General features: G+C 35.4%; 4 protein-coding genes across 5 annotated transcripts; 2 read left to right on the top strand and 2 right to left on the bottom strand.

The window, feature by feature from the left end:
• Window positions 1-3,680: 3,680 nt before the first annotated feature.
• On the top strand, window positions 3,681-7,595 carry LOC147550290 (neutral/alkaline invertase 3, chloroplastic-like). Of its 2 annotated transcripts, none has more exons than XM_086670248.1 (7): window positions 3,681-3,954; window positions 4,387-5,164; window positions 5,250-5,415; window positions 5,520-5,731; window positions 5,951-6,444; window positions 6,530-6,578; window positions 6,934-7,595. In XM_086670248.1, the coding sequence occupies exons 2-7, from the start codon at window positions 4,472-4,474 to the stop codon at window positions 7,258-7,260; spliced, it is 1,941 nt and encodes a 646-aa protein (XP_086526374.1). In that variant the 5' UTR covers window positions 3,681-3,954; window positions 4,387-4,471; the 3' UTR covers window positions 7,261-7,595. The 2 variants fall into 2 exon arrangements, with proteins under 2 accessions (XP_086526374.1, XP_086526375.1); XM_086670249.1 differs by having other exon boundaries at window positions 3,876-4,098.
• A 536-nt stretch (window positions 7,596-8,131) lies between these two features.
• Window positions 8,132-9,475, bottom strand: LOC147550289 (large ribosomal subunit protein P2B-like). The gene is made up of 3 exons (XM_086670417.1): window positions 9,235-9,475; window positions 8,569-8,795; window positions 8,132-8,368 (listed from the first exon to the last, which is right to left on the bottom strand). Exons 1-3 carry the CDS (start codon window positions 9,320-9,322, stop codon window positions 8,342-8,344), a joined length of 342 nt encoding a protein of 113 aa, XP_086526543.1. The 5' UTR covers window positions 9,323-9,475; the 3' UTR covers window positions 8,132-8,341.
• Window positions 9,476-10,578: 1,103 nt separating this feature from the next.
• On the top strand, window positions 10,579-11,977 carry LOC147550288 (uncharacterized). Its single transcript, XM_086668988.1, has 2 exons — window positions 10,579-10,886; window positions 11,045-11,977. Exons 1-2 carry the CDS (start codon window positions 10,670-10,672, stop codon window positions 11,815-11,817), a joined length of 990 nt encoding a protein of 329 aa, XP_086525114.1. The 5' UTR covers window positions 10,579-10,669; the 3' UTR covers window positions 11,818-11,977.
• Window positions 11,978-21,030: 9,053 nt separating this feature from the next.
• On the bottom strand, window positions 21,031-23,132 carry CYP94C1 (cytochrome P450, family 94, subfamily C, polypeptide 1). The gene has a single exon (XM_086672055.1). The coding sequence runs from the start codon at window positions 22,900-22,902 to the stop codon at window positions 21,376-21,378; it is 1,527 nt and encodes a 508-aa protein (XP_086528181.1). The 5' UTR covers window positions 22,903-23,132; the 3' UTR covers window positions 21,031-21,375.
• Between the last annotated feature and the right edge of the window lie 3,853 nt (window positions 23,133-26,985).

Below are 26,985 nucleotides of genomic sequence, written 5' to 3'. Positions count from 1 at the left end.
AAGTTCGTTCTCGATCGGGGAGTATGATGGAGACCATCAAGACGGGCCTCACGGCCGAACTAGTTAGAGGGCCTCATGGCCGAGTCCATTAGGGTTAGAGTTTAGGAGTTTCCATGTTTTAGTATTTCCTACTAAGTCTAGGTTTAGAAGTTTCTATGTTTGAGTATCTTTGATATTTAGGAATCCTAGTTTGAGTCTATCTAGAAGTTTCTCAGTTCCTATAAAAGGAAGTCAGGTATGTTCTTGTTATTCAGATCAGAGAATATTATCAACCAAGTTTATTATTAATCAAGTTTATTGTTTATCGTTATTTTATCAGTTTTATTTCGTTAGTTTAGTTTATTAACAATGGTGGATTCCATTACTTTTACGCTTCCGCAACAGTCTACATCAACTAAACAAGAAAGCAAACCCTACCTGGTTGTACTAGAAATCCTTTGTTACTTGCAAAGAGTAAACGGGTATAGATAAGATACATATATGCTGGTAAATCACAAATCATTGTCTCGTAAAGAAAAGGTTAATTCCAGTTTATTCCCCAAGTTGTGAGTAATTGAAAAATTCCGTCGCCGACTTTATGCTTTTTTTTGTCAAACTTAACTGTCAACATTTTTCTTTTACTCATCGTTTCAAAAGATATATGTCCCTAACCTTTGTCTATTATGTTGTCTAAAAAAGTCGCCGGGAGGCCTACATATGTCCGACCAACCATCGGTGATGAGACGGAGTGTCGTGTTCCTCTTAAGAGGTTAAGCACCCTTCCCTAGTGAGGTATTTTGAAACCGTGAGACGCAGAAATGCCAAAACGGATAGTATTAACAACCCTGAAGGTTGGTCCACATCATTCTATAACACGCTATCATCACGATTTGATGGATCAAAGATGAAAAAAAGAATACAAAGTTCTATCATCAGGTTGCAAACACTCGATATACTAATAACAAGATTCAAAAATTGCTTCGAGACGACGAGGAAATTACTAGCAAAGAGGAAATTCGGGCTGAAACAATGGCTTTCTGTGAGAGATTGTACACTGAAGAAGAAGATTGGAGACCTGACATAGATAATATGGACTTTGGTTCAATTTCGAACATTGATAAATAAAATCTAGAAAAGCCAATTACACAAGGAGAAATACTTCATGCATTGGCCATATGTGGCAATAATAAATCTCCGGGCCCAGATGGAATGACAACGGAATTCCTATCGTCGTGTTGGTCAATCATAAATGATGATTTTATGAAAGTTGTTCACGAGTTCTGTTCAGAAAGAAAACTAAACTGGAGATTAAACTGCAACTTCATTGCACTTATACCTAAGATAGCTGGTGCTACAGAGTTGAAGAATTTCAGGCCCATTAGCCTAACTGGTTGTGTCTACAAGATATTTTCCAAGATTTTGACAGCAAGAATAAAACCAATCATGTACAAGTTAGTTTCTTTCAATCAAGGTGACTATGTTGAAGGTTATCAAATCCTTGATAATGTTCTTATAGCTAGAGAATGTATAGATTCGAGAATTCGCTCTAATATGTCGGGCTTCATTTGTAAAATCGACATGGAGAAAGCTTTCGATCACGTCAACTGAAATGTTGTCAAGAAGTTGTTGGTTAAAATGGAGTTTGGTTGGCGCTGGCGCAGATGGTTAAAATGGTGTGTATCTTCTCCAAGATTTTCGGCACTGATTAATGGAAAAGCTTCTGGTTTCTTCAAAAGTTCTAGGGGTCTTCATCAAGGTGACTCCCTCTCTCCATACATATTCATTCTTGTGGTAGAAATTTTATCAAAATTACTTGATACAACCAGACAAAATGGGGAGATCAAAGGCTTCCAAGCTAATGTTAGTGATCTTCAAATCACTCACCTTCAATTTGCGGACGATACTATTTTATTTTTCGATGCGGATCAGATCCAAATAAGCAAATTAAAAGATATTTTGGTCTACTTCGAAGCTATCACAGGTTTGAGGATAAACCTTTCAAAAAGTTCTTTGATCCCTATTGGTGATACGAGTAATATTGTTGAATGTGCTAATCTTTTAGGTTGAGGTATTGGTTCGTTGTTGTTGTCTTATTTGGGCATCCCTCTTGGTTCCAAGATCAAGAACATCGACATTTGGGATACCATTCTAGAAAAGATGGAAAAGAAAATGGCTCCTTGAAAAAAAAGATTTCTCTCAAAGGGTGGAAGGTTGATTTTGATAAAATCCGCTCTTATTAATATGTCCACTTACCTTCTCTCTATATTGTTGCCACTTTGTTCAGTAATTCTTAAGATGGAGAAAATCATTAAAAAGTTCTTGTGCGGAGATAGCAGCTCGGAGAAAAAGATGCATTGGGTTGGTTGGGATAAAGTTTGCAGAAAGAAAAAGTTTGGTCTTTGGGTATTAGAAAGATTAAGAATACTAGCACAACTTTATTAGGGAAGTGGGTTTGGAGATATGGTGAGGAAAATGATAGCATGTGGAGAAAGGTTATTCAAACAAAATATGGTGGACAAGATCATGCTTGATTTTCTAATCTAATTGGTTTATCTCACGGTGTAGGTAGTTGGAAGAGCATTTCAAAAAATTTGAATATGGTGGCAGCTCACACGTCAATTGAAATTCACAATGAAAAATCAGTTAGTTTTTGGGAGGACCAATGGATAGATAATGAAACTCCAAAGAACAAGTTCCCCGCTCTATGAAGAAACTCAAATAAAAAGAATTGTTGTTTAGCGGATTGTATTCTAGGTGTTGGTAGTCTCAAGGCATGGAACCTGGGACTAAGAAGCACATCTAGAGACTCGACTTTGGAAGACATTGCTAGCTTTCTCGAGTACAATGGAGAACCTCTAACTCTCAATCAAGAGTCGGATAATAGGAAATGGAAATCGTCCAAGGATGGAATTTATAGTGTAAAATCTTTGTATGATGTTGCTTCCAATCAAGATCATAGTCCAACCCAATTTCCGATGAAGAAAGTTTGGATGGAAAAGGTACCCACTAAGGTCTCCTTCCTTTTATGGGCTTGTATCCTCAATTCAACCCCACTATGGACATGCTTCAAAGGAGGGGCTTTCAATACCCAAACATGTGCCTGTTATGCAGATTAGCTGAAGAGAATGCCTCTCACTTGCTCATCTCCTGCAGCTTTACTGAAACCATATGGAGATACTTCCTCCCGGTGATCGATTGTCCGTCTCTAATGCCATCCAATACCATCCACTTTGGATACTTTCTTCAGGTTTTGGAAGTTTGAGAAGTCAGATACGATGAAAGGATTCCTTCAGCAGATTACCCCCTTTGCCATTTGGTGGTGTATATGGTTAGAGAGGAATAATCGTCTTTTCTGTGATGTTGCTAACTCCACTGATAGAGTTATTATGTCGATCAAGGCCACTATTTTCAACTGGGGCTTGCCGACTAGGTACTTTGAGAATTTATCTGTGGGTTTTTTTGTTAAATTCTTGGGATACTATAGTTTCTAATATGTAAAGCATCCCAATCTCCATTGCTTTTGTAGTTTTTTTTTCGTGCTTCCTAAGCACTCGGTTAATATATTATCCTTCTTCAAAAAAAAAAAATTACGATTTGATGTGGTCTTAAGAGAGTGTGTTGTAAATCAATCCCACATAGGTGGTGAGGCAAAAAGTGATACTTTAAGAGGTTAAGCTGTGAGGCCAAATTATAACATTAATAAATATGGATGTCATTTCAAATGGGTCAGAAATTGGAGGCCCAATTGGAAATAAACCTAAAAAATCAGCAACCTTGTTCAACAGCAAACTTTTCAACAAAAAAAAAAAAAAAACAGCAAACTACCCGCGATCTTTTTTTCCTGGATGAGGAAAGAAACATAAATAATAAAAAAGAAGAAAAATCTCATCCAATTCAATTTCAAGGTAGAGAGATAGAGAGAGAGAGAGAGAAGCTCAAAGCCTATCATTTATCCGTTATAATTTTATCTTCTAGGTAGGGTAAAATATCTTCTTCTTTTTCTTTCATTATTATCATCGTCTCTTACCATTTTCCTCCACCTTTTCGATTTCAATGATTATTTTCTTATTAAATGGCTCTCTTATTACTAGTTCTGATCATATTTCACAAGCCCTAAAGGTTATTAGATTCTATCTGATTATGTGAACTTTGGTTAAGGGATTCATGATAACCTAGTTTTTCCCCATTTGAAAATCTCAATAAAGAACTTTAATGCTATTATCATATATGTTAGAGATAAATGTAATTTAATTTATCTTGATTTTAGTTGTTGATACTCAAAAACCCCTTTGTGAATTAATTGCTCAAATGATTAATCTCTGATCCATTTTTTTTTTACATTTATGTATTTAATTGCATAGTTTATCACAATCATTCTGTTTAATTGATTAAACCTTTGCTTCCTAGGAATTCTACCTGAAAATATACTGAAGATTGTGGGTTCTTTTCCCAGACACAGAAATTTAGTAACTTCAAGAAATCAAAACCAATAATGGGTACTTCAGAGGCCACTTTGCAAGTTTTGATGGGTTCTGCACATCGATTAACTTGTTTCGATCCATATCTTAGCAGATCAAAACCAATTTTGCCTTTTAAACCCCAAGATAAGTGTCAAAAGAATAAAATTTATATGAAATCTTTTAATTATTCAAGACCCCATCAGAGTAGTAAGGGAACGTTTGGGGTACTTCAAATGGGCTATGGGAATGATAAGATTGAACATCGTCGCTTTCTCGGTTGTCGATGTCAACAGATTGAAAATAACAGAGGGATAACTTCAGAAGATGGAAAGGGAACTTGGGTTGTGGATACAACCAAGAACATGACACCAATTAATGGTGAGGGTAATGCTTTAAATCTTCCAGGATTTGAGGAGGCACAACAATTGAAGGATGAAAAGAAAGGTTTTGCCGCTAATGGTAACTTAGGAGGAGGAAAAGATACTTCGGATAAGGCTACCATAGATTCTATTGAGGAAGAGGCATGGAAGCTTTTGAAAGATTCTATGGTTTATTACTGTGGTAGCCCTATCGGAACGATTGCTGCAAATGACCCAAACAGTTCCAATGTGTTGAACTATGATCAGGTCTTTATTCGTGACTTTATACCTTCTGGGATAGCATTTCTTTTGAAGGGGGATTACGATATTGTTCGAAACTTCATCCTTCACACACTTCAGTTGCAGGTAATTAACCATTTGTTTTATACTCATTTTTTGATTTCTTGATTTCTTTGCGTGAATTTATTCATTTCGTTCTCGTGTATGACAGAGCTGGGAAAAAACGATGGACTGCCATAGTCCTGGCCAAGGGCTCATGCCTGCAAGCTTTAAGATACGAACAGTTCCACTTGAAGGTGATGATTTTGCAACTGAAGATGTTTTGGATCCTGACTTTGGAGAAGCTGCAATTGGTCGTGTTGCACCAGTTGATTCTGGTATGGTCAAATATGTCAAAATGTCTTCTTCATCATAATGTCATTGCTTAAGATGTTATCTAACAAGCACTTGTTTCTGTTGGTTCTCTATCTAAAATTCTCAGGATTATGGTGGATTATCCTCTTACGAGCATATGGAAAATGCACTGGAGATCTTACTGTTCAGGAGAGAGTTGACGTGCAAACAGGCATTAAGATGATTCTAAAGCTTTGTCTAGCCGATGGTTTTGATATGTTCCCAACGTTGCTTGTGACTGATGGTTCGTGCATGATAGATCGTCGTATGGGAATCCATGGTCATCCACTAGAAATTCAGGTAGTTCTTTATTTCCTCTCCCTGCTTCATGTATTTTGAAGCCAAATGTATACTGAGTTTCAACTATCCTTGTGTAAGAAGTCTTTTAGGCCTTCGCTTCGATTTGGGCATAAAAAATTATGTGTAATTATACATATATACTTCGTCTTTAAGCACTACATTGATGTGTTTTTGTTCTATAGTAATATAACCTAAGGTGAATACCATGTGTTCTTCCAGGCGTTGTTTTATTCAGCGCTACTTTCTGCTCGTGAGATGCTTGCACCTGAAGATGGGTCAGCAGACCTAATTCGAGCGCTCAACAATCGCCTGGTTGCTTTATCATTCCATATTAGGGAATATTATTGGATTGACATGAAGAAACTCAATGAAATATACCGGTATAAGACAGAAGAATATTCTTATGATGCAGTTAACAAGTTTAACATCTATCCTGACCAGATCCCTCCTTGGCTAGTAGAGTGGATGCCTAATAGAGGAGGCTATTTGATTGGAAACCTGCAACCAGCTCACATGGACTTTCGTTTCTTTTCATTAGGGAACTTATGGTCTATCGTCAGTAGTTTGGCTACTCGAGATCAATCACATGCCATTTTGGATCTAGCTGAAGCGAAATGGTCAGACCTGATTGCTGATATGCCACTAAAGATATGTTATCCTGCTCTCGAGGGCCAAGAATGGCGAATTACAACTGGCAGTGACCCCAAGAACACGTAAGCCTCTACTTGATGATCACGAGTAGCGATATTCTTGGTTTTCTGTACAATCTCTAGTTCTTATTTTCTGCTTCTGGTGCAGGCCTTGGTCGTACCACAATGGAGGTTCCTGGCCAACTCTACTCTGGCAGGTCAGTCGTTTTAGATATCAATAGTGCTGGATCGGCAGAATATTTTTTTTCACAAACTAATCAATGGAATAGGTCATTCGACCGTTGTTTTTACTATTTTCGAAATCTGGAGATACACATCTACAGAGGGGTCAAATGACCCCTGTGTTAAATAGTGTGTCCAAAGGATTTGTTTCAATCTAGCATTATCGATGTTATAAGTGGATGAACGTTTCAATCTAGCATTATCGATGCTATAAGTGGATGAACAAAATGAATTCTGCGTCCAATCATCTTTCGTTCTTTCATTCTTTCTTTCGATCGAATAGTCATGAAGTTTTTCTCCATTCTGATTCTCTCTTGGAACATTTTGCAGCTTACAGTGGCATGTATAAAGATGAATAGACCAGAAATTGCTGCAAAAGCTGTGGAGATTGCAGGGAAGCGGATATCAAAAGATAAATGGCCCGAGTACTACGATACTAAGAGAGCCAGATTTATTGGAAAACAAGCATGCCTGTTCCAAACCTGGTCTATCGCTGGATATCTTGTAGCAAAGCTTCTACTTGCCAATCCAGATGCGGCAAAGATTCTAATAAGTGAAGAAGATGAAGAACTTGTTAATGCATTCAATTGTATGATCGATAGCAACCCAAGGAGAAAGCGAGGTCGTAATTCTCCAAAAAAGAGTTACATAGTATGAACTGCATCTTATGAAGTTTCAGACACAAATTAGCCTAGTAGAAATTAAATCAACACATGGGGTCGAAGTGGATTTTGTCAAATTTCCGTCGTCTTTCCTTTCATTGCCTATGGGTTGGTACAAGCCCCTTGTAGAAGTTGATACAAGTTCATCTTGATCCGAGCCTCAGTCATCTATTATGATTTGACTCTTGAGAAAGATCATTTACATTACCAGTATACGGTTCTTGGATTAATCAGAGTGTAGCATCTATGTATATTGTTTCCTTACTTTTGACTGATTAATGGACTCGTTATTTTTTATAAATCTGAAAACTGAAATGATTAGGTATGCAATTTTAGTTGTTTTGCATGCTTTTACATATTAAGATCTTAAAAAAAATGTTCATATTCATTGCATATGTTTTCAGTTTTTAAAACTAAGTCTGAATTTGAAAAGAAGACTGAGGTCAGAGTTGATTAGAGAGGTAAAACACAAGCAAATACTCAAATAACGTAAGTAATTACACATTATTTATTTCAGATTTAGAGTTAACGAAAATACAAACAGCAGCGTTGTGGTCTTTGTTTTTTCGCCAAGTCAGATAATCTGACGTCTAATGACTTGAGTTAAGTGTCTGATATGACCCTAGATTTTCTCCTGACATTCTCCTCAGCAACTGACAATTCTTTCGGACTTCAATTACACGAATATATGTCAAAGCATTATCGTCCTCCAATTGAAGTTTAGGGTAACTCATCGATTAGCAACTAGAATAAAAGTTTCAATGGAATGGCTATACCTCCATTGAATTTTTTCTTCTCAATTTAGGATAGAAGAAAAACTAATGAAATGAGAAAAATATAAATAAAGATGAATTAGACACAATAAATGCAAGCTAAGGAACAAAATTCAAAATCGAAATATATAGAATCCTCAAGGTTTACTTTGTTTCAAACTCTTCTCTACTTGAAAGATAAACAACAAAACAATAAACAACAAAAGTTACACTTGTATCAAGAACCAAATCTCTCTTTCCTGCAAAAACACTTCCAAATTTCAAGTTTATCTCTCTAAATCAAGAGATCAGAGCTTGAGCACCTTAATCAAACAAACTGAAGCCCATGTCCTGCAAAAGTCGAAAACAAACAATTTAAACTCACGTCCAGTTGGGTTATTCCGAAGAAGTTACCAAGAAAACACAGAAATTTCTATGCTTAAAGGAGACATAGTATCGACGAACCCATGTTTATAAAGATAGAGATAACACGAGTCTGATCATACATGACAAAATTGAAAATCTTATACATAAAAAGTTAGAGGACTTACATCATCCGACTCTTCCTTCTCCACCACTTTCTCCTCTTTCTTTGCCTCAGCTGCCGGAGCTGCAGCTGCTCCACCACCACCTGAAGCAGCAACTGCTACTGCTGCACCTCCACCACAAGGCACTGAAGCCAACTTCTCCCTTCCAGAGGCAATAAGTTCGGTTATGTCTTTACCCTTAACCTCAGATAGGAGCAACTCAATTCTATCATCATCAGCATCAGCTCCAACTGCAGTTCAAATCAATATCATCCGCCAAATTAAACTTTTGCAAACAAAAGTGTGACACAACCTATATACTAAATTAGGTCGACCCGAAGTGAAATCATTGGTTTCAAAATTACAATTCAAATAACAATTGCGAAAAATAAATAAAGAAAATAAAACATCGTATTTATATAATCTAAGCATTGTGAGACAAATGGTTCCATAATATAAACATATTATTGCTAATGAATACAGGATATGGGTTGCTAACCTAATGTAGCCAAATATTTGGCCCAACCCATTTACTTATGTTTGCCCTAATTTCATATATAGACGAGTTCTACAATACAAATAAGTGAAACCCTAACTCCAATTTCTAATATCATCACTATAAACAGATCATATTTTAGCTAATTTACATAAATGAATCAAGTATAAGAAGAGGCAAAGAGAGGTATGAACCTGATGCAAGGATTTGCTTCAAATCACTGGCAGTGGGTTCAGTGTTTCCTCCCAATACAGCGAGCAAATATACAGCGATAACCTTCATTTTTCCCTCCTCTTACTAGCACTTGCAAATGGCTATGAGCTTATTGTGATAGAACGATCGCCTTGCACACACACACACACAGTGGGAAAGATGGAGATCTTTTTAGGGTTTTGTATAGCGATTCCACCTTATATCTAGGGTTTCTTGACTGCCTCTTCTCTGATTTCTTAGTGGACTTCATCAAATTCCTGTTGGGTTATATGAGCAGCCCCTAGAGGCCCAATAAATCTAAGGTTACTAGGCGCACTACCAAACGAGAATAAACTGTAAGGAAAAAAAATCATGAAAGATTGATTATATGCAAAATTATGTAGTGAAACCAATGGATCATTTAGGAGGTAAGTAGGTAACATGGCAAATTCGATGTGGTCAGAAAAATCCTTCGAGTCGTACGTACGTCAAATTTGTAATCTTGGTTGCTAGATCGTCCTTCTCCATTCGGGATTATTCTCACACGCCTCTTATTTTTTTTTTCGAATGACATGGAGCACGTATAATTTTTAAGCATATCATGTGTGATAGGTGGTTCTGGTACCATATTAAGTTTGTGGTCATCTAATAGACATTATATTTTTCAGACTATTCTCACAAATTATCCGTTATAAGTAGTGGTACCACTTAGAAGTGCTAAAAATTAAACACTCTTTCTAGTTGCAAAAAATTTGATGCCTAGTTGAGTTCGAGCACTCATATGAAAGTTGCTGCTTAGATATGTCATTTCAAACTAACTGCGGAGGAAAATGAGCACGTAATCGTTGGTTCTTTAATGTTGCAATTCTTATGAGAAGAAAGAAAGATGATGATTCGTAATCTATAAACAAATTAAGTTGCACGTTGGTACATAATGAATGAAGTAGAAAAATAGGTACTATAGACGATTTGTTCTTTGAATTCCTTGATTTATAAGAAAATCATTCATTAACTCTTTCCTTATATTTCAAGAGTAAACTATATCTATATAAATATATATAAAATATGCATTTGAGTCTAAATTTAAGGTTAATTAACCTAGAAAACTTTGATAATGACAACTTCATTCATAGATTGATCCACGACTTTGGCTACATTTAACAATATATAATTAACTCGTAATGTACGTAAAGAAGCCCTTAATTAAACTTCTTAAGCCAAGTAAACGTAAAGCAACTAAATCAAAACTAGGTTTAATAGTTAACAGTACTAGACCATGAAGATATATAGCTTGGTTTACAATCAACTCTAATATTAGTATAAAAGGACGTTTACAACATTCCATCAAGTACAACAAATTTAAACAGTATTACTAGTTAATTAAACTGTTAAACCACCATTAATAAGGTTGAAAAGTATTATTTGGTTTCTGCAACTATGGCTGGAGCTGTGGTACGTTTGGGTGCTTGTTTTCTCTTTCTCTTGATGGCAGTTCTGGCAGTAATGGCCGCACCGCCTGACCAATATTATCCCAAGAAAGCTAAGTGTAAGGTGAAGAAGTATAAACATTGCTATAATCTTGAGCATGTTTGCCCTAAGATTTGCCCTGGAGGGGATTGTGTTGTTGATTGTAACTCTTGCAAACCCATTTGCAGTAAGTACCTTTCTAACTTCCGTATGTTTCGTTCATACGTGCTCATTTTCCTCTGAAAAAAAAAAAGAATATGATGCCTAGGTTTCATTATCACGTTTTTTTTCTATCTAATTTGTATATGGATACTTATAGTTGAACCGTTCATGTTAACTATGCAGAATGTGACATACCCGGAGCAATTTGTCAAGACCCAAGATTCATCGGTGGCGATGGCATTACTTTCTACTTTCATGGGAAAAAAGACCGTGAATTCTGTCTAGTTACAGACTCTAACCTTCACATCAATGCTCACTTTATTGGACGTAGAAACCAATTCATGAAAAGAGACTTCACGTGGGTCCAATCCATCGGCGTTCTCTTCAACAATGACAACAAACTCTACATTGGTGCCCTAAAAACCTCAACATGGGACGATGCAACTGATCGTCTTGCACTCACATTCAACGGAGAACCCGTCTTTCTTCCCCTTGGCGAAGGTTCAAAATGGGTTTCCAAAACTACACAAGGTTTATCAATCACTAGATCACACAATGCTAATGGAGTTATTGTCGAAGTAGAAGGAAACTTCAAAATCACAGCAAATGTTGTGCCAATTACTGAGGAAGAATCCCAAGTTCACAACTATGGAATTACCAAGGAAGATTGTTTTGCTCATCTTGAACTTGGCTTCAAATTTTACTCATTAAGTAGTGAAGTAAATGGTGTTTTGGGTCAGACATATGGAAAAGAATACACAAGTAGGGTTAACATTTCGAACGTAATGCCAGTAATTGGTGGAGTACGTGAATTTTCGAGCTCGTCTCTCTTCTCAACTGATTGTTCAGTTTCTCGCTTCGGCCATGAAGGTTTACCTATTAATGCTGCCTCAGAATTCGCCGATATGAACTGTGGTAGTGCCATGACAGGTCGTGGAATTGTTTGCAAGAAGTAGATATATAATATGTATGTGTATGTAGATGAAATTCTCATCCACACTTGTGTGCTTGTTTTCTGTTTTATGTGTTAATCCCTTTGCTTGTGTAATTGGAAAAGTAAGATTTGCATTAGCAAATCCGAAGAATAAATAGCAGTCCTTTATTTTGATCGACTAAGGTGGTGTGATCTTTTTGTTTCTTGTTCTCTGAATGCGATCTATCTGAATCTTAATTATCTTACTCAAATGTACCAAAATCAACTCGAAACAACTGTGTAGACGAATCAGAACTGAAATTCTAAAATATGAACAGAGTCAATTTAAACCTCGAGCCAGATCAGACTTACAAAAAACCCCGAGTCAACTTCGGGAAACATGTATGATCACGAATTTAATGTGCCACCAAAAGAGTTGAAGGCAAACAGAAGGATAGATCCGAGTCAAAATGTACAACCTGAGCCTTGACAAGTGAGGTTTACAGAAGCTTCACACCTTGATTGCTCTTCTGAAAGAAATGTCGGTTGAGCGGGAGGCCTGATAACGCTGATTGTCTATTTGCCTTATCCAAAGATACGATCAGAAATATTATATTTGACCTCCTTTAAGTCGTTGATTCACTATCACCATGCAAGTCTATATAAACAACACAAGTTTGGCTTGAAAGGGTTCCAATCTTTATCTTTCAATTATTTGACTTTCAACCTGCAAACCTGAGTTGACTTGAGCACTAGTGTGTCTTTGCAGGGACCCCCTCCCTAAAAAAAAATCTCCTCACTCTTGACACAAAGGAACATCAACTCAACGGTTGAGGATGATTTTCAGAAAATTTTCGGGAAGCCATTGTTGAGATACGTGTGTGCACACGCGAAATAAGAGGCGGATGGAGATGAGGATATCCGACAATCAACATATCCCAAGGTAATTGAAGATATTCCACGATATATGAAGATGCAGAATTACTTGGTTTATGTATTTAGGATCTCTTGTAATTATCTTTAGACAAACATTATATTTTTTTTCTAGTTTAGTTAAGAGAAACTAGGAAACCCTAAACTCTAATTTCTCTATAAATAAGAAAGGGTTCTCGAAATTAAATCATTCGATAAAAGTAGTTTACACTCGATTATTGTAAGGAATCACAACAATTATAAAGAATAAAGTATGTAGCCGTGGTGCCATTATCTAAGGATGTAAGTCGTGAATATTTGACTGGACCTTGTTAAATATGGTTTCTTTATTAATGTTCATTTAGCTCCGATTATAATATAACTGTGATCTTCACCGCCAATTTCCGACATCGTCATCTTTATTAACAATTATTAAACCTATCCAAGATCATAGCCAGGGTTGGTCTCCAAGTAGTTCCACCCGTGGATATTGATGATAATGATGATGAAGAAAATATAGTGATCACGAGGGAGACAAAGTCTATGCATAAACTAAGAAGACGAAGTCTAGAAAGAAAACTAATAAAAAGAATAAGCGAAGAACAACAACAGGAAATAAATAACGAAGAACGAGGAATACGATGAAAAGGAACGAGATCTTGATGTGATTTTTTTAAGGTTAATTTCGTTTTGACCCCCATTTTGTGATCAACTTGCTGATTGGCCTCCATAAGTACAAACTTCCTATTTGGCCCCTGATTGTATCCGGGAGTTTGATTTAATCCTTAAATTTTGTCTAACCTTCCATTTTTACCCTTTAGTATTTTTGTAATTATAATGTTTTCGTTTATCTGTCCAACTCATTTTTTCTTTGCCACTTCATCTTATATTTATTCCACCTCACCTTCTTCTACTTCATCATCTTCTACCTTTTTAGATCGTCGGTAAAAGGTCGCCGAACGACGACTTCTTTCGACGATATTCTTTAAAATCTCCCACCTTCTTCCTTCCTCACCTTCTTTCTCTATCAAATTCAAATCATTTTAATTTGATCGATCAATTCTAAACCACTCTTCATTCAACGTGATGAACAAAAACTACTCACTCCTTCCCCAGGAGAATGAAGTCCTTATCATAACTTAAAGCTTAAAAACATACACACAAGAAAGCCCAAATCAGTAATGATCATTGAAAGCTTTAAACCCTTTATGTCAATGCTTTTCATTTACTTTTCTGCATACTTCTTTCCTTTTTTCATGAATCAACTATAACATAATTTCATGAAGTGAAACCCCAATCAGGCAAACAAAACTAGCATGAGAGATCCATTTTTTTTAGTAAGGCTGATAACTACAATTTGCCTCGAATCGAACTGTCGGACACTTATGGGGCCAAAACGGAATTAACCCAAAATCTAACCGGATGAAACTTTCCCTTTCAACAACATATCCAACCAACCCATTTCTGAAAATCTTGAAAATACTTAAAACATAAACAAACTCCACAATATATCAAAAACATCAAATGCCCTAAAAAAATTTCTCTCTAACATTATTCCCAAATAGAGGAGAACCCAGGTGATGAGTTCTTTGATTTTGATGTTGTGTTTGCTTCTTTTCTAAAAATGAATCCAGACCATCAACTGAAAGTGGACTATTAATTTGGGTTTCTAATTTTGGGGAGTTAATTTGAAGATGGATCTTGTGATGGGTATTGTTTCGTTTGAAGGATGCGCCTCTTAAGGTCATGGGTTCAGAAATTAATGGGGAGTTAATTTGATGATCAAATTTCGTTTCAAGGATGCACCACTGTGACATCATTCCCTCACTGATTTTGCTGGAAACCCATCAGCTGGTAGAGGAAGTAGAGAAATGGGTTGGGGTTTTAATGGGTATTTAATAACAAATGAAGCGGTAGTCGGAGATCGAAATCACCATTAAAATTTCACATACTTGAAGGAACTTTAGATCGAGGGGAAACACTTTGGTAAGAGAAAATAGGAGATGATGAGGAAGAACAATTTGAGGTGGAAGAAATAGAATATGAAGTGGCAAAGAAAAAAACTGAGTTGGACAAATAAATGAAAACAATATTATTACAAAATACCCAAGCGTAAAAATGGAAGGTTAGACTAATTTTTGGGGTCAAATCGAACTCCCAGACACAATTGGGGGTCAAATAGGAAGCCCAGACACTTATTGTTAAACGGGGACCAAATAGGCCAGTTGGTGATAAATTGGGGCCAAAATGGAATTAACCCTTTTCTTTATCATTTTGTTTTCTGTTTGGTTGGTTCCTTCTTCCTAGTTCTCTCCTTCTTCTTCTCCTTCTTCTTCTTCTTCTTCTTCTTCTTCTTCTTCTTCTTCTTCTTCTTCTTCTTCTTCTTCTTCTTCTTCTTCTTCTTCTTCTTCTTCTTCTTCATCACTATCATCACCTTCCTCTTCTTTATTCTTCAATGAAAGAGAACAGACCAAAGAGAAGGAGTGCTTTTAGAATTCTGGAGTCAAATCGATTTTCCTAGTATAAATGGTGTTGGAGAGGTGCCCCAAGAAAATACAAGAGGCACCTTAAGAACCAAGTTTTGGTTATATTCAACTTAAAAAACAAGGCCAACGCTTTGGGGAAAGCTAAATAGTTTCCGGGGTGTGAAGACTCGGTCAAAAATTGGTCAATTTTGTTTGACAATTTTATTTAGGGGGAAAGCAACGTAGCTTCTCCACCTCAGCTCTCTCTCTCTCTCCACCTCACCTCTTTATCTTCTCCGATTAGGTCGCCGGCCGAAAAAATTTTCGCCGGCGACCATGAAAAAAAAAAATTCACTCTCTCTCTCTCTCTCTCCAGAAACTCCAGCGAAGGGAAACCCCTTCTCCGGAGTTTCTAGAGAGAAAGAGAGAGTGAAAAAAAAATGTTTTTCTTTTTTCATGGTCGCCGGCCGGAAAATTTTTCGGTCGGCGACCTAATCGGAGAAGACAAAGAGGTGAGGTGGAGTGTTTTTTTATCTCCCCTTAAAATTTATTTTACCGGAAAATTTCTAAAATTCTACATATTCCCTTTTAAATTTCAAACTCCGGAAACTATTTAGCTTTCCCCAAAGCGCTGCCCAAAAAAAAAATGAGGGGTGAGGGTCGACCACGTGAATTTTGCTCAAATATTGTATCACTAGAATAGTCTATTTCTCCCCCTTTAAGTTTCTTCATGTCAACTTTATTTTACCTCAAAAATTGGTCAGCGCTTTGGGGAAAGCAAAATAGTTTCCGGGGTGTGAAGACTTAGTCAAAAATTGGTCAATTTTGTTTGACAATTTTATTTTGTAAGTTGTTAGAGGGAAAAATGAAAAAAAACCCCACCTCACCTCTCTCTCTCCACCTCATCTTCTCTCTCTCTCTTCTCCGATTAGGCCGCCGGCCGGAAAATTTTCCGGCCGGCGACCATGAAAAAAAAATTAAATAATTTTCACTCAGTCTCTCTCTCTAGAAACTTCGGCGAAGGGGTTTCCCTTCGCCGGAGTTGCGGTCTGTTCTTCAACAGGTCAGATCTGGTATGTATGTTCTTCAACAAACCGGAACTCCGGCGAAGGGAAACCCCTTCGTCGGAGTTTCTAGAGAGAGTGAAATTTTTTTTCCTTTTTCATGGCCGCCGGCCGGAAAATTTTCCGGATTTTCCGGCCGGTGACCTAGTCGGAGAAGAGAGAGAGGTAAGGTGGAGAGAGAGAGAGGTAAGGTGGAGGGAAGTGAGGTGGAGAGTTTTTTATTTTGAACCATATTCCCCATAAAATATGTTTCTACGAAAAATTTTCAAAATTTTGTATATTCCTTCTAAATTTCACACCCCGGAAACTATTTAGTTTTCCCCAAAGCCCTGGCCATTAAATTTCAATATAAGAGGGTGAGGGTCCTTCCCCAGGACCACAACCACATTAATATGGTCTTACAGTATTCTTTTGAGTTAATTCCTATATGGCCCCCTACTTTGTGACAAGCTTCCTTTATGGCCCCCTTTTTTTCGTAAATTCAAATATGACCCCCTATTTTCAGGTAAATGTCATTACTACCCTTCCTAATTCTAAATTTAAAACATTAAAACAAAATTATTTCCACCTCACCCCCCTCTCTCCCTCCACCTCATCTCACCCTACACCTCACCCCTCTCTCTCTCCAACTCACCTCTCTCTCTCTCTCCAACTCACCTCTCTCTCTCCAACTCACCTCTCTCTCTCCAACTCACCTCTCTCTCTCCAACTCACCTCTCTCTCTCTAATTTTTTTTTTTTTTTTAATCTCTCACCTCTCTCTCTCTCTAAAACTCCGGCGAAGGGGGTTTCCCTTCGCCGGAGGATCTGTTCACGAACAGATATGTTCGTGAACAGACTTGCTGTTCACGAACAGATCTGTTCGGGAACAGATCTACTGTTCACGAACAGAGATCTGTTCGTGAACAGCTCTCTGTTCACGAACAGCTCTGTTCGTGAACAGAGAACAACTCCGTTCGTGAACAGCAAGTCTGTTCACGAACAGATCTGTTCGTGAACACAGAACAACTCTGTTCGTGAACAGATCCTCCGGCGAAGGGAAACCCCCTTCGCCGGAGTTTTAGAGAGAGAGAGGTGAGAGATTAAAAAAAAAAAAAAAAATTAGAGAGAGAGAGGAGAGAGAAATTTTTTTTTTTTAATTTGAAGGTGGCCGGCCGGAAAATTTTCCGGCCGGCCACCTCACCGGAGAAGAAGGGTGAGTTGGAGAGAGAGAGGTGAGTTGGAGAGAGAGAGAGAGGTGAGTTGGAGAGAGAGAGAGAGGTGAGTTGGAGAGAGAGAGGGGTGAGGTGTAGGGTGAGATGAGGTGGAGGGAGAGAGGGGGGTGAGGTGGAAATAATTTTGTTTTAATGTTTTAAATTTAGAATTAGGAAGGGTAGTAATGACATTTACCTGAAAATAGGGGGTCATATTTGAATTTACGAAAAAAAAGAGGGCCATAAAGGAAGCTGGTCACAAAGTAGGGGGCCATATAGGAATTAACTCTATTCTTTTTCAAATTACCTATAAAGGAAACTAACTTTTTCCTTTTATGGGAAGGACCAATTAGAGTAGGTCACTGTCATGTGGCTGTTGGAGTAGGTGGAAGTGGATGAACTTCACAATAACCTCATGTGTCATAAACAAAACCTTCAAAAAATGTGGTCCTTACCTTACTTTATACCAAAAGATGCTTTTCTCATATGTTAGTAGACCAAACTTGTCTCGGTCCCACTCCCACCCATACATTAAATTCATAAGATCACCCCAAGAATAAATACCTAAGAGTATTTCCTGCAATTGTCTTATAAAAAAGTAAGTAGTGAGTTACAATTAAACACATTTTGGTAGTTCTTGATTAACCATATTTCCTATAAACTTTATTTTCAAATTTCTTTGAGAAAGTTAGGTATATATATCACCACTTAAATTTTTTATTATTCGACGTGACGAGGTTGTTGGAGTAAAGTGGACAGATTCAAATACTGCTTCACACGAAAACAAAACCCTAAAAAGGGTGGTTCTTTATTTATTGTTTTCTTTATTACAACATGAAACATCTTATAATTTCAATCTTGAAGATTAAACAATAGGAATCACAAAATATCATTATATATATATATATCAACAAGTAATAACACTGTTCTCAACAAAAAAAAAACAAGTAATAACACTGTAATTTACTTAGCTTATTGCTGCAAATTACATGGAAAATTTTGGCCACAACCAATTTAACAAACCTCCTACATTTTTAACATCTCATTTGAAAGTTACAAATTTTTTTTTTTTTTGATGATGAATCAAAATTGCAAGCTAGTGAACCAATTAAGTGATCATGTGTAGGGTTTTAGAAAACCTAAAAGAGAATTTAGGAGGGTTGATTGGTTGCTTATGCAATATTTGTTTATTTTTTGGGCCCATCTACTAAAAGTGTTTGTTTGATAGATTTTTGAGTCAGACCAAAACCACTCATATTTTTTCTAAAGAATGGATCTGCCATCAGTCTCGCTAGGGTAGTGGAATCTACTCTGAACTATATGAATTCAATGGTTGTGGTGGGGGTCTTACAGATTTCCTGTCATGGTAAGTGTTAGATGTGGCACCCAACTTTCTAATATGATCTATACATACTTCTCCATCTTACCTTTCCACCTCACTTACAAGTAGCTCTTGTTTCTTTTTAGTTCTACTTTTTTCTTCATGAATCAGATTGGATTGAGATGGATGACAATTTTCCTTATTTTTTCATAATATATAAAACACATTTAATTCAAATACACAAAGTATTTCTACTATAATAAACATAATTAAGATAAAGAGATTTAAAATAACTTTCTTAAACATATTTGATCTTTTTCCAGTTGAGATTACTTATGGGTTTGGAGCAAACTGCCTTCCTAGATATGACATACTTCATAGAAATATGTACGAAATAATATGTAAAGATTTATTTAAGGAGCACAAAAATAATTAAGATTCATCGAAGTACTTTTAATCCAAATCAAAATAAAAAGATGATTAGGAACGAGTGGTTCAATCAACCAAATAGATATGATGGTTCTTGTGTGGCTGCTGAAATGTTGGACCACTTGTTCCTCTTATGCCCACGTACAAAGGATGACCTTCAATGTCTCTCGACACTTATACCCTATCTCTATAGCAAGCATACTTCTTGGGCTTGGAGGTAGAGGCCGTCTACGAAAGACTTCATCCATTTATGTTTGTCACCGACATTGATTTGGAGTATCTGGTTAGAAAGGAATAAGCGATGATACGGAGATGAATCTGACACCCTATCAATTTTTGTCCTGGCTTCCACCGTCGTTTTGGTCTCCATAAACGTCTGACAGTTTGATTTTGCTTCCAACTAAAAAAAAAATTCAACCTTTTCCGGAATTACTCTTGGGACCATAAATTCTAAAAAAAATTAAAGACACAAAAGCCACCTCATCTCTCCCTCTATTTCCTCCATTTAGTCACTCTCTTCTCCACTTCATCCCTCATTTCACCTCATCTTCTTCTTCTTCTCCGGTGAAAGTCGTGGGTTGATCAATATTCCAGCCGACGACTTTCACCAGAGAAGAAGATGAGGTGGCATGAGGGATTAAGTAGAGAAGAAAGGTGACGAAATGGAGGGAGAAATGAGGTGGTTTTATGTGCTTAATTTTTTAGAAATAATTCCATTCTAATCTCCAAAGGTAGTTTCAAAAAAATTTGAATTTTTTTTTACTCTTGGAGCCAAATCGATCTATCGAACACTTATAGAGGCTAAAACGGCGAGTTAGTCACAAATTAGGAACCAAAATACAATTACCTCTAAAAAATTAATGGCGGTTGATTGTTGCAATTAAATTTCTTATATATAGTCGTAAATCAACTTCATCATCACTTTGTATGTAACTAATGTGATTTTTTGGCTAGTCATTTTGTTTTCCCTTTTACTCCGGGGAACTGTTTTTTACCATGTTGTCTTGCCATTTATTTGCTGTATTATGCCTTTACAGAAAAAAAAAAAGAATTTGACAAATAGAATATACAATAATGTTGCTCGTTTATTGCATAATTCTATTTGCGTGTTCTATAATAGAAACTCAAAATTGAAACAACGATTTTGAAATTTGAGAGTCCGATTCACATATTTATTTTGTTTTTTGTTTTAGCATGACTTCTCTGTTCTTTTACTTAGTGACTTTCACGTCCTTCAAACCTAATATTATGCTATTACAATCACATTGTCACAAGTAAAACAATTTTATAAAAGGTATGTATCCATCTAATGAAGTTAATGGTGTGTTTGGATGGCGGAATCATGAATCCGCGGATTCATGAGTCCTTGGGATTCATGATTCCACGGATTCATGAATCCAAGTAATATTTATTGGCTTGTTTGGTAACTAAGAATCCTATGACTTACTATTATTTGAGTATTTTTAAACGTCTTTAGAAAAAATATGATCTTTGAAAAAAAACAATGATTTTGAAAAAAAATAATGATTTTGTAAAAGGAAATATTTTTTTGTTGATTTTAAGTTTGAAATTTAGGTTCATTAATCCAAAATCCTAGCAAATCCTAGGGGGCAGGGTGGGATTTTGGTCCAATACAAATTTTGGAATTAGGAATCCTTAGGATTCAAGAGTCCTAGGATTCTTGGTAGCCAAACAGACCAAGGATTCATGATTCCTACCAAATTCCACTTTTGATAGGAATCCTACTTAGGAATCCTGCAACCAAACACACCATAAGTATTATTCTAATTCATCCTAAAATAAAACAATTCAATAATTAATAAAAATCAAAAAAGAAATAGAGAAAACTTAAAAAATGAATGAGAACTTAAGATTAGATCCACTTTTTTCTCCCAACTTAAAGTTAGCAGAAGATAATTTATTCATTATAATTCTTATATACAACCAAAATTATAAATTATTTATATTGAAAATTTTCTCCAACAAACATGAGAAAAAGCATAGATTCCATAGGCGGACATCTTCCCAAGACAAAATCCACGTGACCTATTCTCATCACAACCCCACAAAAATAAAATTCAAACCCCCTCCGATTACCATCCTTCTATTTTTTTTCTAGGGCTCATTTTAATAAATCCTCCTCCCTTGATGCTAAAGTGCATCGTGGTAAAATTTATAAGAGGGATTGCCGATATCCATTTTCTACTATCGTGAGTTACTATTCATTTTTCCTCTTATGAACAATAATTGGTAAACCACCTCTAACAGATGCAGTTAACCCAGGTGCAAATTTTGGTGTCTGGTAACGTTCGTTTACCATCTCAATTTTGAAACGTCTAATTAACGAAAGAGCAACGTTCTTCATCTCAATAATAGCCATCTCTCTACCCAAACAAACTCTTAATCCGGCTTGGAAAACCGGATACTTAAATGGGTCTTCTGGCGTGAATTCACCATTTTTTAACCACCTCTGTGGTTTAAACTCAAGGCAATCCGAACCCCAAACTTGCTCCATCCGACCCATTGCATACGGGTGGTAAGTGACCCGTGTCCCTCTCGTCACAACCGTACCGTCAGGGAGTACGTCATTCCCTAGGGCGTACTTTGAATCAAATTGTACAGGTGGATAAAGTCTCATACTCTCGTATAAAGCTGCCTGTAAATACGGCATATCTCGTATTTGTTCAAAACTGGCCGTTTCTTGACTCGTTCCCATAACTCGGTTTGACTCGGTCAAAATCGCTGATTCAACTTCTGGGTGATTTGCTAATAACCAAAAGAAACTAGTCAACGCGGCGGCGACCGTATCCCTACCGGCTAAAAGAAAACTAATAACAATATCTCTTAGATACGTATCGTCGTTGACCGTACCCATGAACCGAGATAAAAGATCTTGATTTGAATCCAAACCGATTCTCTTTCTTCTTTGTCTAATAACTTCGTCAGCTAAAACGTTGACCATTTTAATGGCTTCCTTCAGTTTCTTCTCTGACCCATATCTTAAGACCCGTTTGATCTTCCAAATCAACGGTGACGATGAGAAGGCTCTTTCAGCTGATAATTTTGAAGCTAAATCAAAAGCAACAGCAAATTCAGACATGGGTAATGATAATTCCAGACACCCAGGATCCAAACCGAACGAGAACCGACAAATATTATCAAAAGCAAATCTTCTAAAAACATCTTGTAAATCAAGAACCGAACCAACCCGATCTTTACTAGTAGAAACAGAAGATAAAAGAGGAATAAGCCTATTATGAATCTCAGAATTAGAGATTTCAAAAGCGTAAGATCGGATCGAAAGACTACCTAGTTCAAGACTAGCCATTTTTCTTTGAAATTTCCAAGTTTCACCATCAACATTGAAAATACCACGACCTAAAAGATCACCCAAGATTGTTGAGAATGTTTTACCTTTTGGGTAATTATCAAATCTTGTTTTGAGCATATATTCAACATTTTCTGGATTAGCAGTGATAGTATTGCCGAGTACATGAATGTGAATCGTCCGAGTTGGTGATTTACTGAGTAAATGAGTATACCAATCACATAGATTATTGAATTCCAGAGACCAACTTCCTGTCATATAACTATGACAAATATCACAGTTACACCAAAATCTTCGTCTAAGTAAAAAAAGTAGGAGAGAAAAAATAATGAAACAAATTGTGAAGGTGAAGAAGATAAGAGAGAATATAGTTTCAAAGTGTGATAAATAGATAAACCCAGTTTCAGAGTTTTCCATTCTTCTACAGAGAGAGAGAGAGAGAGAGAGAGAGAGAGAGAGAGAGAGAGAGAGAGATAGAGAGAGAGAGAAAGAGAGGGTTGAAATTTGATAGAGAAATTGGAGAGAAGTAAACCGGGAGCAAAGTCTAGGGGGTATTTATATACAAAATTTTTTAGTGGGGACTGGGGAGTGGTAATATTCTGGAAACAGTTGTTTAATTGAAATACTTCCCTGTCTTTCCACCTAATGCAATATTTAGGAATTGGTAGCCACATATATATAGGCATGTATACCTCGTGCTCTAAATACCTATAGGCAATTCTAGGGCATCTCTCTCTCTTTTTCGTTTGATCAAATCACCTAAATATATTTTTATTTTTTTTGGGTAAGCACTACATGTACGACTTATAATTGTACGACAGATTTATGACAGATCAAATAAGTCAAAAGTTATGACAGATTAAGTAAGTCAAAATTCAGAGAATGTTATAGATAATGCCAGATCAGAATGATTAGCATTAAATCGTTACAGATTCTAATTTAGTTGTATAAACCGACTTTTTTCGTTTCACTATAATATTTTCTTTTTTCTTTTTTTTTCGTTGAGAGGAAATAATATTTTCTCCTGTTAGTCCCTTATATTAGTTTTATTTAAAGTTAGGCCAATCATATCATGGGAAACCTATTAAACTGGTAGTTGCTTGGGCCCTAAAAATCTAGAACCTATTAAATTATTTTAGTTACATTGAATTTGTCCATAGTCTAGATTATTATATTAATCTAAAAAACATATATACTAAAATATATACTTCTATTAAATATTGCAAGTGCACCAAAGCCATTGGCATCCTCGTATCTACGACATCATTGTTTTATCATATGTTTCAATTTTAAGAGTTCATGATATGGCTAACCTACTTGTTTACCTTATATTATTATTTCTAGTTGTTGGATCCAAAATTTGTTCACCCTTCAGACTGTTGTACTATCTTAGTTAGGATTCTTTATTATTGCATCGGAAGATAAATAGTATAATTTTCCTCTCGTACTTTATAAGTTTCCAATACAATATGTCACTTGGATAAATGTCTGTAATGTATAATTTTGTCCGATTTTGATTTGATTGATAGGTTTTGATATACTGTTTGATATCAACCTAGTTGAGATGATCAAATCAAACATATCAAAAAGGGCCGGTAATTATAAGGTCCAAAATGAGGAAGTTAAAGAGAATCAGGCCCAATACCAAATAATAATGAGGAAAAAAACCAGTAGACAAAAATACAATTTTACCCTCCAAAATGAAATTTTCCGCCCAAATCAACGTCAAAAACAATTTTGAACATTTCTGAACAATTCTTGGTTTGCTCTCGACAATTTTGTAAATTTCTGAACAAATCTTAGTTTGTCTCAACAATTTGTAAATTTTTGAACAAATTCGTTTTTGCTTAGACATTGTTTTGCCAAAATATTTCGCATTTTTTTCTTTTCCATTTTAACTAACACAAACATTTTGGCTACAACATTTTTTGATTTGTCTTGTGAAAAAATAAATGGTTTCCGCATTTTTTGTTTTGCTTTCGACATAAATATAAAGACTAAAGCATTTTTTTATTTGTCTCTTACAAAAATTAAAATGTTATGTATATTATCCGTTCTAGATTTTTGAGTCTTTTACTCATTATTTCTATCAAAAACCTTACCTACTGAAACATTTATAATAGAATGAACTACTAATCATGAATACTTTAGCTAATAATTTGTGATTAATCAATGGCATCAGAAGAGTTCATGGTTGACTTTTAAACTAAAAATATAACACGTGTCGACTAATAGAAGGATGATACAGCAACAAGTGAGGTCAACAAAGTGGTCCTCCCCTAACTTCAATCTAGATATGCGAATTATAGGTGCTCTAATGATATAAATAATCATTTTAGTACTGATTACGAATAATTAACATGTCAGAACTTTAATTAATCATAGTGAAATTTACATTATTGGTCTTGTTTATTTACTTAATTAGTTAATTGTTTATTTGATTAATTAATTACTTCTCTTACTTGCATGTTATTAAGAAGTTAATACAAAATTAATTTTATTTTAGCTACACATGTGGGAATGTGAGTTAGTTTGGATTCTTTTTGTGGTAGTACTCTTAAACAAATAAAACTTTTGATATCGAAAAAAGAAGCTGACTCACTAAATTTTTAATCAATTTAAATGTAGAAAAGAAATGTAACTGTCGGTTTTTCAGTTCATCTAAAAAACTTAACTAAACAGGTATCGCTTATATTATTAGAATAAGCAGATTACGATGTAGCAACAGCTATGATTTAGTTGTTTTAAATTGCTAGTTTTTCCTAAAAAACTAATACAAGGCAAGTGAGATGATAATTTCCCCTTTGGCCAGAAAAAGAATTACTTAGCGATTCAGATATACACCATAATAAACGCAAGCAAGTGGGTTTAGTTTTGCCTCGTATCATTAGTGCATTGCAAATTACTTGTCATGAAAACAAATATATATCAATAGAACGAAATATAATATTTTGCTATTGAGATATTCATTTTTGCTACTGATTTATTAATATTACATTTCACTTAACTTCTAAATCTAGTAATTATACTGTTATGTCAATAACTGGTAACCTATTAGTAGTGCATCTACTTCGTAATACGGAGGTCTCAGGTTTGATCTTATTGAATTTGAAGATAAATAATGTAGTTAGATGGGCTTTAAGCCAATAATTCATTAGATATCAGGCCAGTTTATTTCTAATGACTCTTATCGTATTTATAACATCTTACTGACATATATATCAATGACTATCATAGTCAACATCAAAAATAAAAATAAAATAATAATAATGAGATTGTCAATGCGATAGTAGGATATTATATTTATATGTAAGTTTTATGAAAGTTTATTTTAATTAGTTTATCGCTTTTGGCATGAAAAGATGGTCTATTTTCATTACTTATTTTCCACCGTAACTACTAATTCAATGAGAAATATTTCCTTTTATATGTAGGTTTTGTTAAAGCTAATTTGGATTGGACATTATCACGTTTGTCATGAAAAAACGGTCCCTTTTCCTTTTGAAGTCTAAATTGTAGAACAAGTTTTTTTTTTTTTTTTTTGAAATTCTCTATTTTAGGTGAACATTCATTGGTCTCTTATTTTTATCAATGTTCCTCTGTTTTGTCACCTGTGGGTGTCTTTAAAAAGAGGAAAAACAGACATTTCACTTTGCTCTTGTCCTTGTCCACTTATTAACCTTGTATATATGATGTATAATTTAAAGATACCCATTTTAATTAGTATTCTTTGGATTTTTTCCTTCTAATTGAAAAATGATTTTGGAGAAAACAAGACAAAATCTAACGAATTTTCCTTTAAAAAAAAATGAAACTATATATTCATGTTGTCTTGTTTTATTTGAGATTAGGCACTCGTAATTTTAATCTATATAATAAAACAGAAGGGAAAATGATGAATGAGACAAACAACCTAGGGTATATCCCGTGTCCTAGGACACAGACACTTGTATCAATCAAATGTTACGAAATTTATAGTTATATTTTATTGAGAGAGAGAGAGACTTTTATTAATTATTATTTTTTTGTTTCTTTATCTCTTGAATTAGTTATTATTTTATTGAAAGAGAAAGAGACAGATTTTAATTTTTTTTTTCTTAAATTAATTTATTTTGTTTCTTTTTTCTTTTTTATTAATTAGTGATTGTTGGCATAATTGATTCAGGTAAACAAAGTTAGATCGTATTGTTCTAAATCAAGTTTAATATTTGATCATATAAGAGATTAAGAAAGTTTGGTTTTTGAATTGTAGGAATTTGGCCTGAATCGAAGAGCTTTAATGACGATGGGATCGAACCTATTCCTAAGAGATTTAAGGGAAAATGTGTTTTTGGAGATCATTTTACTGCCAAGAACTGCAACAGGCAGGGGTTCATCATTTTCTAAGGTGGTCTTTGTTTTATTATGACTAGGGTATATCCCGTGTCCTTATGGCACAGACACTTGTATCAATTAAATGTTACGAAATTTATTGTTATATTTTATTGAGAGAGAGAGATT

The sequence above is a fragment of the Eschscholzia californica genome, unplaced genomic scaffold, assembly GCF_041429995.1.
Source record: "Eschscholzia californica isolate CP2 unplaced genomic scaffold, dmEscCali1.0.p SCAF_3, whole genome shotgun sequence".
Lineage (NCBI taxonomy): Eukaryota > Viridiplantae > Streptophyta > Magnoliopsida > Ranunculales > Papaveraceae > Eschscholzia > Eschscholzia californica.
This window is presented reverse-complemented; position numbering and strand designations above follow the sequence as displayed.

Excerpts from the sequence above, each read along its gene's own strand:
- LOC147550290 (XM_086670248.1), top strand. The coding sequence starts at position 4,472 with ATGGGTACTTCAGAGGCCACTTTGCAAGTTTTGATGGGTTCTGCACAT. Across the intron at positions 5,416-5,519 it reads TGTTGCACCAGTTGATTCTG|GATTATGGTGGATTATCCTC; the intron begins GTATGGTCAAAT and ends TAAAATTCTCAG. Across the intron at positions 6,579-6,933 it reads GGCCAACTCTACTCTGGCAG|CTTACAGTGGCATGTATAAA; the intron begins GTCAGTCGTTTT and ends AACATTTTGCAG.
- LOC147550289 (XM_086670417.1), bottom strand. The coding sequence starts at position 9,322 with ATGAAGGTTATCGCTGTATATTTGCTCGCTGTATTGGGAGGAAACACT. Across the intron at positions 8,796-9,234 it reads GAAGCAAATCCTTGCATCAG|TTGGAGCTGATGCTGATGAT; the intron begins GTTCATACCTCT and ends TTTGAACTGCAG. Across the intron at positions 8,369-8,568 it reads AGAAGGAAGAGTCGGATGAT|GACATGGGCTTCAGTTTGTT; the intron begins GTAAGTCCTCTA and ends CGACTTTTGCAG.
- LOC147550288 (XM_086668988.1), top strand. The coding sequence starts at position 10,670 with ATGGCTGGAGCTGTGGTACGTTTGGGTGCTTGTTTTCTCTTTCTCTTG. Across the intron at positions 10,887-11,044 it reads CTCTTGCAAACCCATTTGCA|AATGTGACATACCCGGAGCA; the intron begins GTAAGTACCTTT and ends TTAACTATGCAG.
- CYP94C1 (XM_086672055.1), bottom strand. The coding sequence starts at position 22,902 with ATGGAAAACTCTGAAACTGGGTTTATCTATTTATCACACTTTGAAACT.